The following is a 15,409-nucleotide window of genomic DNA, read 5'->3' as shown; positions in this document are numbered from 1 at the left end:
AATAACTGCATTGAATTCAGTGAAGCTATGCTGGCATGCTCTAGCCAAGGATTTGGTTACTTAGATCTGAAATATACTGGTTGTGAAAAGCTGTCCTGCCTGCCTGTGTGTTAAGATGACCCATTCAGGAAGCCTGTCAGCTGATGTTTACAAGCCATAACTCATAGAAATGAGCTCCTACACAACTTACAGCTTTTCATCTATTTCTGTCTGCCTCTTTTTTGCACTTGCCACTGAGGTTATAGAGTATAAGGGCTGTTATATACTTAAGAACACAGGAAAATCAAGTTCAATTTATTCTGTAAGCTTGTCAGTACCTAAAAATTAACACATTTTTCTTCACATTAATCTTCGAAGAAGTATAAAGCACTTTTATTTTCCTCATCCTAGTTATTTGGGCAGAATTGATTCTTCAGTAGTTGTTCTGTCTCAGCTTGGACTGATCTCTTTTTAAGTAGCTCTGGCCCATCCTAATTGTATACATATAACTTTTATTGTTGAAACAATCTTGTAGTACATAGAGGTAAGGGATATTGCCTGCCTTTTGCCACGTTATTTCCATAAGCCAGACTGCCATGATAATTGTGCTAAGTAGAATCTTCCCCAGAGAACTTAGGCAGCCTGGTTTTTGGAACGGAAACAATAAAACTTCTTCCAGCACTGGAGGTGTCAGTTCTCTTTCAAAACAGGGAACGAGGGTTCTCCACAGGTGAGAGAATTCTGGATCAATAGCGTTCTAAATATTTAACCTTCCAGAAAAAAGCGATTTATGGAGAATAAAAAATTATTGGGAGTAATGGTGCATTCAGAGTTATAGAACTCCTTATGCCTTCAGCTTCATGAGGTAAGAAGGAGATGCAAAAAATTATTTAGCAGCTAGATACTTTACCTTATTGAGCAGAAGTGATATACTAGGTATGTGAAAAGTAGTTATCTTTTCCTTCAAGTAATCGCTAAAGTTGTTCATTTTCCCATATAAGAAAAAATAGTTAAAAATCTATGTATGTAAAAATTTTGCATGTATGTAAAAATTCTAGTATTTTGACAATAACACAACAAATGTCGTAGATATGTAATGGTGTATTTATAATTATCTTATTCTGTATTAGTATGGGGTGAAATGCATGATATCCCTTTTCTTCCAGTTTGAAACCCGTGTGCCACAATAGACTGTGCTCTTATAGACATAATTATACTAGCGAAGTACTTGTAGAATGCTGTTTGGTCCCAATATGTTGTACTGATTGTCTTTGTGTTTTAGCTACATAAAATTTACTGACTGATATTCTGCATTATATTCCCTTTTTGACAGTAATGCCGATATGGTAAACTGCTGTTTGGCAGCTATGGAACCAGGGAATATTTGTGACCATATTTCATGTTGAAACCCCGTAAAACAAATCTCCTTGTTCTTTCACATATTCCTCATGAGACTGAACTATTTCTGAAAAAGGATGTAAAGCCCACAAATTTTGCATTTTGTGCCTTACTAGACATTTTACTGTCAACATCACGTTGTAACACCACAAAACACCATTACTGTTCCTAAAGCGCAAGTCTAAAGCATGAGTTTCCAGAGGTCTGCCTATATTCCTCTGTCTGTGGTCTGTAGTACCACTTTTTTGACTGTTGCTTTTTTTTTTCCTTCTCTCCTGTCCCTTGCCTGTCATGTCTTTTCTTTTTAATATCAAATCTGACATATGTTAAACTTCATTAAAATTTCTGTTCCCCCGTTCTACTTTATTTGCCTACCATACCCCTTTAGTGTTTGTATTTGTATATGTTTGTATTTTATGTTTGTATTTTATATTTGTCAAACTTTCTTGTTATTCAGCTTCAGCTATTGGATAATAGCAGTTGCCAGACTGCTTGGACTCTCAGCTGAATGAACTCTGATCAAACTTTGAATTGAAAATCTTGCAAAGATATTATGGCTTCACAAATCAGCTGGACATATCTGATTGGTAGCCTCAATGACCACATTTTGGGAACCAGTGACTTAGTTGTAGGCCAACAGAATATCATTCAGAATCACCATGACATGTCAGTCACTTAAGTAAGAACAAGTATGATTTGTCCTTATGTACAGTGTTCACTGCGATCAGGTCATTACACCAGCTAAGTCTTTTGACAGTGATTTTTAGACTTGATAATATTTTGTAATCAGGCCTTTTTTTCTTCTACAGATAGCTAACTGATCTCTTATTTCATTATAAAAATTTAATTTTTGTGTAAAGGACGTTGGTTGACCTCTCTTTCTATTATCTTTAGATTCTAGTTTTTCTTGTGGTAGAATACTGCAGGGCTAACTTCACAAGAGAACTTGTTCAGCTCTAAGTGTTTCACATATTTATGTTTCCTTTCCTTTTCCCCCCCTCTTTTCCTCCGTTTTTGGAGGACGGGCACTTAGAGCAATACTTCTGTGCACTGGGCTAGTTATAAACCAAAAATATCGCTCATCACATGTGTTACTTCTAATCTGACCAGTAATGTAAGGAATGTTAGTGGTTGGAAGTCGTGGATTTTAAAAGCCAGCCTCTGGGATACTGAAACAGTTGGTTCCCTTTTGATTTTATTACAGCTTGAAATATGCCAAGTCTCGTTCTGAACTCAGTTATGATGAGGGTGATAACTTTGCAAATGAATGCAGATCAAGTTGTTTCTTATCTTGTGCTTAAACGTATTCAGTTCCTATGGTAATAAGAGAGCCCATTTTGGTAGAGAATTTTGGATTACATCCTCACCTGATGTAAGCGTACATGTGCACATACACCTATGTATACACATGCTGTTTTATAGCAGGTAAGAATCTGAGTTTATATGTGTATCTTTTAGCATTACTATATCATCTGTCATCTATTGTATCATCTGTTCCTTTACACATAATGTGTATGGTGATATATGTTGGGCCGAGGAAGATTTTTCGTTACATTTATTTGTATGTAGTTGTAAACTATATTTTAATCAATTTAACAAGTGATGAATAATTAAAAAGAACAGAATATTACATTATTATGTATATAGAAAATTAGATGTATGTAGCATTTTATGGGCAAATAGGAAGTAGATCTTTGTCTTGAGACCTTGCTGATTAAAGTAATGAAAATATTTTAGAGATTACAAATACTAAAACATTTTTAAATTGAATGCTATTCGGTGGAATTAGATTTGATAACTTAGCACTTTACATGCTAATTTACCATGCTAAGCATTCCTGTTGTCAGAAATTTTTAACAAAAGTTGTATTGGGAAATAGCGGTTGTTTTATATAAGTGATGTTCCATCCATGCAAAATAATTTTTAAAACACTTTTCCCTTTCGTTCTTCAAGCTGTGGTCTGACTTGGCTTTGAGGACGGCTTGAAAGTAAACATGCTGTCTCACATACCCTCCTATCCTCCTATTTTTCCTTCTGACTGTATATTTTACTCCTAATTTAAAACATGTAGAATTAGAATATGAAGATGCCAAGTTAACTGTTGGAATTTTTCCTGTTTCAGTTGCAAAAGAATGAAAAAATATTTGGAGGTAGGAGGGCTCCTTCTCCTGAGGACTCCTTTTTGGGGTCATGTTGCCCTTCCATTATTGAGCAGAAACTCCCCACATTTAAAAGATGTTAATCACTGTAACACCTGCAAAAGCAATGTGGCATGTCTTTCCTACTGTTTTTAGGCACCTTCATGAATTCCAAACTAAGTTCTGTTGACAAGAACTTCCCAAGACTGCTAAGTACTTTGGTGATCACTCAGCTTTGCATGATATCCACAAGCTTTGCTGTGTTCTGCATCTCCTATATTGATTCTAGGTTATATTCCTTTTCTAAAAATTTTGTTTTGTTTAAAGTGTGAGATAGCATTACATAAGTATATTAAAAATTAAGGAAATGGTTTTTTTCTATTGTTGAAGGTCTTACTTGAGATAGTGGCTGAATGCATAAGATCCTTGTAAGCTGTTTATTGGTGCCTATTTCAACAGAGGGTCTACCTTTCCATCTGTCTCTCATCTTTTTATGATCAATGTGTATGCAACATGTAGCCAGTTTTTACCCCACCTGGATAGTATGAGTTCTATCATCAAAATTGGCTTAGATAACTTATATCTAAGATGTACTGAGTCTTCAGCCTCTAAACCTGCAGTGTAAGAACTAGGTGGCATATTTCTAAAGATATAGCCAACCTTGAAAATATCAGGCATGTAATGAATTTTAAAAAACAGCTCTGTTACAAAACCTCCATTTGATTTCTTTAATATGACTGATTTCAGTGAGCATCAGATTTGTAGGGGCTTTTAAAGAATTCTCCTGTCTGTAACATGAGGTACCTGGATATATTGGTTTTTTTCCCTGTAACAGACCTTGCAGCTACACATTACTTCTGACAATGTCCTGCAGTTCTAAGAATATTTGGGTAACTTGGCATTGTTCATGTCCTTGTCTGCAAAATGGACAGAGAAATAATGTTATAGACCATTTTGGGGTGCTGCAGAGTAGGTGAGAAAAAACAAGGTTCTGATTGCAATGCCTGCAGAAACTGATGTGGAGAGAAACGTGGTTCATTTCTGAGCTTGCCAATGTGGTATCCTGCAATTGCCAGACATGTGTTCGTAGTCAGACTGCTCTATGAATACAGATTTTTGTACTAGAAGTAGCTTCACTGTAAGCTAAATGCTACTTCCTCTGCTATCCATATGGGGCTGGATAGCTAGAAGTGTTCTCAGTTTAAACTGAAACCTCACTGTTGCTTTGTTATGCACGTGTATGTATGTATGTATGTTAATATTTCATAGGAGTTAAAGTAGAATTGCATGTTCCTTTAACTAATGTCAAGAGCCTGAAAATAAGTTTTGAGTAGAAAATATCACAGTAAATGACTATTTTTCTCGTGCTTAACTACTTGATACACAGTAATAAAACTAAATGGCTTCTGAATTGCACAGTTGGATACAAGGTGAAATGTTAAAAGAAGAAACTTTTTGTGACAGCTCCTGTCTTCTTTCAAACTATTGCTAGCATTTCCATAATTATCTGTTTTGACAGCTTCCTTGTCAAGGGAGGAAAAAAAAATGTACTTCAGTGAGTCGTAATAAGCATAAAGTTTCAATGATTGTTTTTGCCCCCCTTCCCAAAAGAGAATAATTAGATTGAAATTACATTCTGTTTAGTTGCCACAATGCATACCTACTTTTTTTCCATTTATTTGATCATAAATATTATTTATTTGAGAGATGGTATGATCAAAACTAGCTTCAGTCATGGAGATTAGTTTACATAGAATTCATATTCCTTTAACCAGAATGGGATGCAATTTAGAAAAATTCTTTGTTTGACACTGGATTGCACTTTATATTTTTGCTTCTATATCCTTTCAGGTACTTCAGTTAGGAAGTTTTTAAATGGAAACTCTGACATGGAGATTGTACGTTCTTGCATAGAGAGTAGGGCCTTAGCAAGTGAGTAGTTTCAGCTGAAGCCGCAAGAAGCTGCAAAATCTGACTTACAGTTGGGAAATACTGCTAAAAGGCACAGGGATAAACAGCTCTTCTAAGCAAAATATTTTCCACTATTGTTGTCCAATATCACAACCAGGATTGAAAATTCAGGACATATTCAAACGTCTTTAAGTGCACTAAATAGCATTTTGCATAGTAAAGTGTGCATGGTTTTAGGGAGCGTTATTACTCAATGTGAAGGGGCATTAGAATTTGACAGTATAAAGAGTTGAGCTGCAGAGGTCTAAGCAGAAGGGAGAGGTCAGAGAAGTCACTTTAAGAGCTGGAGGAAGCCTGCCTTTTTTACTTTGTTCTGTTTGCTTTAACTTTGTTCAAACATAGCCGCTCATCGGCCTCCCCAGGGCAGAGTGTTGAGGGCCCAAGTCATGCTCTTCCTTGAGAGTGCCCATGCTGCAGGCGGGAGCTGCTGCCTGGCTGCAGCTCCGGTCTGTGTGGCAGGGAGCATTGGCTCCCTCTCCTAAGTCACTGGCAGCACAGCTGAGCGGGGGTGGGAGGAGCAGGAGCCTGTACCAGGGGAAGGGCTGGCAGGGATTGCTTCAGCTGGAGAGCAAGGGGGAAGCAAGGACCAAGTTGGGACTAACTCACAGCTACAGTTCCTTCCTGGCTTGCTCCGTGGGCATCAAGGCTATGCACTGCCCTTTTTTCTGGGCAGAGCGCGCTATGTGCCAGACTAGTTTGTGATTTTGGTGCTTCTATGCAGTTTTGTCTCTGATCTTGAATATACTGGTTCTCTATGAAAGCTTCTGTTGTATCATAAAAACAATTCAGAAGCAAAACCATACCAGCTACGATTGCTGCTGTGCTTTATGGTTCAGTGTCTGTGCTTTTTCTCTTCCTTTTGCTTTCTCGTCGGAACGCGTTTCTGCCAAATACGCGTGAGCTACGCTGCGGTGCCCTAGAGACTACTTTAGCTCATGCTAAACTTTGTAGCTCAGAAGCAGCAATATAGTACTCTGGTAATAATTGCCATTGCTTTTCTGTAGATTTGATTTCAACTAGAATTGTTGTGATTTAAAATTAGTATCTAACTGATTTAGCCTGATGGTAAACGTGGTACTAGCACTACATTTAAAACTAAATATTAAGATGTTATCAAAGCATGACTGTACGTGTGTTTGTAACTAATATATTAGCTTAACACTTGCACATTAAATCTGGAGTACTTTACATGTTAATTAATTACTATTTTTGTGCTGTTACTGATAGACATCAAAGCGCCACGCATTTAAAGGATTAGGAACCTGAAATAAGCATTGTTTTCACAATGAAAAAGCAAACTTTCTGCCAGAGTAACTCTAAGAGGGAATCCTAAAGAGTTACTTTTCCCTTGCAAGAGAATGGTAGTCAGATTTTTCCCTTTTCAAAAACATGTGTTATACCATTAGAAGTCTATATCTGTGTATGTTTAAGGGGTTGGTGCATGTTATAAGCAAAAGTAAATGTTCTAAAATAACAGCTGCTTTAGTTTAATAATTTGTTTGAGTAATTTGTCTATTTTATGTTGAAAGATTCTACAAAACCAATAGACAATGAAAGATACCATAAATTGTGGTGTATCCAACAAAGATCATTCAGGTCTGTTTGCTTTTGAAATATGTGGGGTGCATTCTCCCAAAACATCATGCTAAGGCACAGAACACAGTGTATGTTTTAATACTGCAGCTGGTCAGAGATATTTGCTCTAAAATGAAATCTGAATAAAGCAAATCTTACACTGATTTGACTAATGTTGATTGTTGCCTGACTTAAATTATCTAACAAGACTGGTTTTTATAAAATCAGTAGTCAGCTGGCCCACAGTTTGATTTAAATAAGTTTCCTAGCAAAGCCAGATCCGTCTTTCTAACTTAAACTGCTCCTCTGCCACAACTGACACAGCACCTCATTTACCACTTTAGTTGTTATTGCTCACTACTGAGCTCAGGCTCAGATGCTGAGTTAACATTACCTGCCTTGGGTAAGAAAATTCAGTGCTTCGCAATGACCAGGTCCTCTGTCTGTTGCATAGTCATGAAAAGTAATGCAATATCCTATTATTTCAACTTGCCTATTTAACTTTTGGAAATAGGAAATGGAGCTTAGTTAACCAGCTTGGTGATATTACAAGAACAAATGCTTTGCCTTAACTTCTAGCACTTTCCTTGATTTTTAGTTAATTTGTCAGTAAAAAAAAAAAAAAATTCTGACGTTGTAAATTGTCATATAATGAACTTTTTTTTCACAATCAACTTTATGAATACTGCTTCAAATTTGATTTTTTCCCTTTCTACTTACCAATTTATTAATTTTAACTTTAAAGAAAGGATTTCTACTAACTTGTGTCAATGCATACTTAACAGGCAGAGTTCAGAGTTCAAGTTCACTCATAATTAAACATAAAATATTCAAACCTAAACAGTAAAATGCAAGTCTTTATGAGCCTGTGGAATGTGCACAATTCAAATAACATTACTCTATTCAGATGTTTTGCAGTTCTAGCATCAAATAATAGTCAGCTAACCCTGTTGAAATCAACAGAAACCAGTATTCCAAAGTATGCACTTAAGATAATTTAAGAAGTTGGAACAGTTTCTATGACAATATAAAAAAGCTTGAATCAAAGTACCAATCCATCTGAAATGAAGACATCTGAATGATATCTTTGCTCAAAATTAATAATACATAACATCCTTTATTTATGGATTTGGACATGGGGTCTTCAGAAAATCATCTGGAAAGAATAAAAACAAAACAACCAAGTACCAACCTGTTAATCTTTATACAATCTCTCTTGAATGTTGTTACACTGGTACTGTGTGTCTAGCCACCTGCATCCTTAGAACTACGTGTTCAGAGGTCTTGGTTGCCTTTTGCCTTCAGGAGATTCAAAATGCTTCATGAAAGGCAAGTGTCATTATACCTTATGGATACCTTGAAGACTTAGAGGGAAACACTAAGGAAGTAGCAGGAAAGCAAGGAGGATTTCTTCAGATACAAAAACAGCCCTATGGATTATGAGGTTCAGTAGTGCTACAGGATAGAAAGGTTTAAGCACAAGCATTTGCCTGCGGAGAAGAAAAACAAGAGGTATGTTTCTGGAAGGGCTAGTCACTACTGAGCAAGGCTCCAGCTAGGGGAACAAGCAAGTATAGAGAAAAAACCGCTTTCAGATTTATGGCTTCTTCCTACCAGGAGGAGCTGAGATTTTTATTATGTCTGCATGTTATTTATTCTGTAAGGCTGCTAGTTTATTAGGAAAATGGGAAGCGGCAACAGTACAAGATCCGTTAAGATTGAAAGAACGTTCCACCCCAAACCTTCAGCCTACAAAGCAGCTCTTCCATGCAGTCCAGTAGTCACTGAAAGTCCTTCTGTTTGAGACTGATTTCTAGATTTTCTCCTTTTGTGGAGTAGAAGTGAATAGTTTCCAAACAGCAGAGAATGGCTTGGTGATACATCTCAGCTGCCAGAGGGAAGTGGGAGCTTTAAAAAGTATAGAGAGTTTGCAAGAGTTTGGAAGAAAAATGGAAATTACAGAAGATCCCTCCTTTGTTTGCTCAGATGTAGCAGATGAAACAGGCACACTGAGGGTTTGAATGCCACTGACATGAAAAAGTCTAATCTGTTTTGCAGCAGTGCACTTGGGAGGCAGCATCATGTCTTGGGCTCTGATGCCTGCGTGAACAGGCTGCGTTTCATTCTTTGTTCATGCAGCTCCTACCATTATTGAGATGTCAGAATACGTGGAAGAAACGATTTTCTGGATGAAAAGCAGCTGCCGCAAACTCCACATAGCCACATTGGCATTTCCTCAGCAATAATGTTAAGTTCTTCAAGAAAATCGTAGAGATCATTTTCTTAAATCCTACCTTGCTAAGGAGGGAAGGTATTATCACCAAAACTGCACAAGTAGCTGTCTGCAATGAATAAATTTTCTTCTTTTACATCCCACTTAAAAATAAACTGTAGAATTTATTGTTGGACCTAGACCTGGCCACGCTGTGTCTGTCTTGTTCCAAATGCTGGGAGTTGGTGGATTTCAAGGTGATCGTTTAAATGTTGAGATTTCAATTGGTATAAAAGGTGGCTGGATGTTTTCTGGCATGCTTCATTTTTTTTATATTTTTGCAGAATAATCCTAATCCTTAGATTTCTCTTTTAATTAAATTAAGAAAGGGCATTTCTGATATTCTTTGGACATCATGTGGCCTCCTGAGAACTACAAGTTCAAAGCATTTGTATCATTTATTTGTAAATACAGCACAACACTAGATAGTGTTGGAAGAATAAAGCTAGCACTATGAAAACTAGTTATCTGGTAGATGTAATATTCCCTGTATGGGTTAGTTAGATGTTATATTTCCCTTAAAGGTTGGAGCACATTACATATTAATGTTCATATATTTCATCACAAAGCTTCAGTGGTGTCTTCACTTGGGCAGCTGATAATTAAGCTAGCCATATTATAAAATATGTCAATTCATCTGGGAGGAGGAGGAAGAAAGTGTTCTGAACCTGGCAGTGTAGTTTGAAGTAAAAAACAGATGAACTCTTCCTCACCTATGCACAGGTGAGCCAGAAGAAAGCAGAGCAGCAGGGCTGTGGCTGCTACATAGACTCGCAGACTACGTGTTATGGGTAGAAGGGCGCAGTGTCGGCTTCTCTGTCACTGTTCAGCAGGCAGCAGGGAGCCCTGGCAGAGCCAGGAGGGTGCAAGGGGGAGGAACCTTTCTAACATTCACTGTACTTAATTGCACTGGGCAATGCATGCAGATACTGAAGCCAAGTTCAGTAAGAGTGGTTTTAAAGACCTTTTATGTTTCTAGTACATCTTAAAGATAATTCCTCCTATAATTTGCATTGTGATTAATTATTTTATTCAAATTTGGAATTGCTTCAGTTTTTTATTTAAATGCCTGTAATGGCAGGAAACCTGCAGTCTGGTAACTACTTAAAACCGCAGTGGTTATGGTAATTGAAGCAATAGTATTTAGAAATACAATCAGTGGTTAAAAAAAGGTGTCTTAGTGAGACTCTATCAAGTGAATGAATTACTGGTGACATATTTAAAAAAAAAAAAAAAAAAAAAAAGGACTTAGTGTCCCATGAGGCACTTTCAGAGCAAACTCATCAGTATCAAAGGACAAGATACTAAGAAAGCTGTTATCTATTTGACTTAATTTCTACAATGAGCCAGTTGACACAAGATTCCTGATTCATATTTAGAGTTTGAATGCAAACCCTTACTTCAGTGTACATATTAGTGGTGGGAATTTTATGCATGAATTGGATGCACGCAGTTCTTTTCACTTGAAAATTTTTGTCCTGATGTGATTGTATAGATTATGAACAAGTCACCTCAATATTTTTTCAGTATTGACTGATGATGATCACTTCTTCTCATGCTTTTTTCAAGATGAAAATGTTTATTTTACTAGATCACAACTATATTTTGGCCCGTGAAAGCTAATAAAACAGTCTTAGCTGACTCTGAAAACCAGATGACAAGTACGCATCAGAATATAAAATGGACTTTTAAAGCATTTAGAATTTAGTTACAGCTATTATCTGACTGTATAAGGTCAGGTAACTTTCTTAATGCAATCACTGGAAAAGATTTGAAATTTGTAAGTAGCTGTTCACAGTAAGTGAATTACACTTGTTTTCTTAATAAATCATTTGATGCTATTCTAACAGAGACCATATTGCACTCTTCAGATATCACAGATTCACTACTTGTTTCTTAGTAGTGGAGTATTACAAGCACTATAGGAGTAATTCCCTTGAAATCAATAAGGTTATGGTAGATTTATACAGGCATATGGTAAACGAGGACAGAATTGAAAGAAGTAATAATGAATTTATCCTATACTGACTGTTGAAAATTTGACCTTGTGACACTTCACAAAATTTTTAAGTATGAGAGAATTTCCTCCCATATTCACTGCAAACTTGTTTATCTGCTCTTTGCATGTCTTCATACCATAGTATATAAAGTGTTTTGCCTCTGTTCGGTATATCTGTGAATTTAGATATAGAGGCAATTATGAATGAAGAAAAAGATGTTTATTTTCATAATACCTCTATGATGAGCTTTTCTTTAAATACTTTTTGTGTATGTTCTTAAATGTTGTACATACTTGTTATGTCAACTCATGGCAATATTGCATGTATTTTAATACCATTCCTAAAATAATTCCATGGTCTTCTGCTCAGAGAAGGGGGAGGGGGGGGGGGGTCTACAAGTCTAATTTTTCCCTATCTCTGCCGTGTACTTGTAACCTGGAGAAGGCTGTTCAGCCTTTTTGTCTTATGTATCGCAATTCTAAATGTGGCTATCAGCAGCTCCCTCACAACATGGTGTTGGTTACAGCTAAGTTATATTTGGGTCAAAGTATTATAAAAATTCATACCACTTTTCTTCTTTTCTTTCTAATAATCTTCACTATCTGCCCACTCAAAGCATGAAGATGTTTTGTTTGCCATATGTGCACATCACCCTTCCACTAGGAAACATGCTAACAGATGAAGGACAAACCTCAGTATTTTTGGTGGCCTTTTTCTTTTGTTTGTATTTACTTTCGTAGTTCTTTGTGTTTTCCTCTAAGCAAGACAGCAGGGTCTACTAATAGCTTTTTTTCTGCTATTCCAGTGGACAAGTCAGTAATCACACTGGCTTCAACTCATAGCCTCAACATTTCTCTGTGGAAGTAGCCAAATTGCAGTTCACTAGTCATCTTTATTAGTAAATTTCCAGCTTTAACCTGTACAAAACTATATTTCAGTACAGTGTTTCATTTAGTAGAGTCAACAATTTGTAGAAGCCCACTCTGAATATAGATCTCTTTTTTTTTTTTTTTTCCCTTTGGCTTTCCAATGGAAACATGCATCAGACAGTTTTTTCAGTTTAGCAGGCATGGAGGTAAACCTCTGTCCTCTGCTGGGTCACTTTTGTTTGAATTTCTTTTACCTGTACAGAGGCAATAAGCATGACTTTATACCCTTTACGAATGCACTACAATTATTTAGCTAATATGTATAGTAGATACCTAGAGTTAATATACAGCTAGTGTAAACATTAATATGCTTAGCGTTCTCATCACATCTGTGCTGCCCAAAACTGGGCCTCAGTCACAGATATCTAAACTCATTAGCTATACTGAGTTATAGGGATAAATAGTAGGAAGTTCTACGTGGAAAACAGTGTAAAATGTAACCTGATTTCAATGCATTTTCACATGTGACAATGACTATTTAATCATTTTTCCCTTTTAATCCAACAGAATAGTGAAATTGGGACATCACAATGCGATTTTTGATACTATGATCAGAACATTAAGAGTATTTTAAACTAGAGCTAAAATTGAAGTTGTACAAAAACAGTTAATTTTGCCTCATTCTATTTTACCTGCTTACCTTAAAATGTGGAGTATGAAGTCAAGAAAAATAAGGACCGCTTACATGTTTTACTCCAATATTGTACACTGCATTTATTTCTGTTTTATCTAATTATCTTTTTCTACTGTGTTTCTTTTTTTAGGAGATTCTTAAGAATGAAAATTACAGAGAAGAAATGAAACAAAAAATCAGAGATGTATCTGAAAAGGACAAGCTCCTTCAGGCCAAGGAATACAAAGAGGGACTTGTTGCTGAACCAGTTCATACTCATGTTAAGGGCCATGCATCAGCCCCTTACTATGGAAAGAAAGAGCCTTCCCAAGATCCATCAAGCACTGCAAGTACTTTTCAGCCAGGTTCCTGGATGCCACCAGGCAGCAGTAGCAGTCATAATAAATAAACAATTGTAATGTACAGTTATTGCCAGTGGATAAATATTTTAATAGAAAACACAAACAATTGCTATACATATAGTGTGTGTGTGCAATAAATTAATATTAAAGCTATGTTTATTTTTGCAGAATTATTCAAATAGGCTTAATTATGACAAACCACTGTTAAAAATCTGTTTGGATTTAGTGAAAAAAGAGATATATTACTAATGACAAGGGTTTGTTTTTTTTTTTTTTTAAACAGTTGCTGTTCCTCAGTTATTCTTTAGATCATTTTAGGTCAGAGGTTTTCTAGCTAGATGAATAACTTCCGCAAAATAATTTTTTAAGTTGACTTTTTTCTTGAAGACACAATTATGCTTTCGATGTAATGAATTTTAGTTAATTTAATACACTTTAAAATGATCTTAATTCTCAAACCTAGGCTTTTGGTCAATATAGTTCTCTAAAATTCCTGTTAATTCCCTCCATAGTGCCAGCATATCAAAGTTGTTAGCTTTCCTCTGGTAACTGGATGGTCAAGTTGATCTCATTAACAGGAAGTACCTTAACACTATGGTGACTATGCTTGTCAATAATTTTAGGGACATGGTCTTGTAACTTAGGTTAATGAAGGAGTCAACATATCTGATGTTTTACTAGCCAGCCAACAGTAAGCACAAAATACAGAGTTAAACCACACGTAAGTATTCTTAATAGGGTTTAGAAGCACTTAGTAAAGCTAATGAAGAATGATGAAGAGGTATGTTCTTTTTGGCACAAGGGACTGTCAGTTATTTCCAAAAGGAGCAGTGGTAAGCTTGCTCTTTTTCTTTCTCAGACACGCACAGTACTGTGCCCCCTACCAAAGCAGCTAAAAAATCTCACTTTTGGCCTGAGGCTTCATTAGCTTTTATTTCCGAGTGCATGCTGGGACTTCTCTAGATTTTGTTAGATATATTTGGCTATAGTTTACATATACACAGATTATGTGCTTAGAGATGATGCTTGAGAATTTCAAATCAAAATAAAGACCACACTTTTTTGAAAAAGTATCAAATTTATTTATGCAGTGTCATCAGTTCTGTTCCCTGTGTTTTAAGCCATGTCAATATCAAAGGTAACAACATCAAAGAAAAACACTGGAGAGTTAATTCCTCATAAAATTTGTAAACTTTACATTCTAATAATGCTTGCTTTGACCAACAGTAGTTGAAGAGGGTCAACAAGTTAGTGACTGCATATAAATTTCACATTCTATCTTTTATTTCCATTAAACTCCTCACTTTTAATCCTGCTAGTATCAATCACCTCTGTAGGTCTCATCTGAACAATACATCTCTGACTTTTTTTTTTTTTTTTTTTTAGAAAACACACATGATGAATGGACTAAATGCTGGAAAGCACAACTATGTGCTGCTGTTTAGAGACATGCTGAGTCTAATAACCTAATGACTGCCACAGCCTCTTTAGAACTAGACTAATAATGAACCTTAAGCTTTGAAAAACTAATCATTTCTGTTAAAAATGAATTGAAACTAAGGTTAAATAACTTTGGCATATTTACAACATAAGCCAATTTGGACTTTTTCACAATGCCAACTTTTTGCAACCTGGAGATCAGCAGAGTTCCAAGGGCTATGAGAACAACAACAAAAAAAACCTAAACTCAGAAGGTCCTAAATCACATGTAGCTAGAACGTTAGAAAATGGCAGGAATTATCACCAATGTGCATATCCTCCTCATATACTGTTCCACAACCATCTACTATAGGCCACTAACACACAGGATACTAGGCCAGGTGGGCCTTTGGTCTGACCCCATTTATGGCTGTTCTTTTAGGCATAAAAAGTTTCTGAAGGCAGAAACAGGTTATAGCTAGAGTGTTCGGGTGATAATTAGGGAAAACAAACAAACAAAAAAAGTAGCATATTTTGTAGAACACGAGTGGCCTGAAACATTTTAAGATGTCAGGAACAACCACCAGCTTCCTGGAGTTTAGACTCTAAAAAGACTGTTGATGGCTGTTAGTTCAGGAACTAGAAAAAGCAAAGTTTAGTTTCTCTGTGCAGACAAGCCCCACCATGAAATAAGCTACCTCTGTGGGACCAAAGCTCATCATCATTGAATCTGTGTTAATATTTTTACTTCAG

At 36.2% G+C, this 15,409-nt stretch overlaps 1 protein-coding gene across 1 annotated transcript in view; it reads left to right on the top strand.

Annotated features, from left to right (window-relative positions):
* The window catches only part of LOC104146869 (NADH dehydrogenase [ubiquinone] 1 alpha subcomplex assembly factor 2), a 66,547-nt gene extending 51,920 nt beyond the window's left edge, over positions 1 to 14,627 (top strand). The window contains exon 4 of the mRNA XM_068929022.1: positions 13,027 to 14,627. Within this exon, the coding sequence (XP_068785123.1) occupies positions 13,027 to 13,284 (258 nt within the window). The 3' untranslated portion in view covers positions 13,285 to 14,627. The remainder of the gene's footprint in view (positions 1 to 13,026) is intronic.
* The last annotated feature ends 782 nt before the right edge of the window (positions 14,628 to 15,409 follow it).

This window comes from Struthio camelus, chromosome Z, assembly GCF_040807025.1.
Source record: "Struthio camelus isolate bStrCam1 chromosome Z, bStrCam1.hap1, whole genome shotgun sequence".
NCBI classification, from domain to species: domain Eukaryota; kingdom Metazoa; phylum Chordata; class Aves; order Struthioniformes; family Struthionidae; genus Struthio; species Struthio camelus.
Note: the sequence above shows the minus strand (reverse complement) of the source record. Positions and strands in the feature narration are given on the sequence as shown.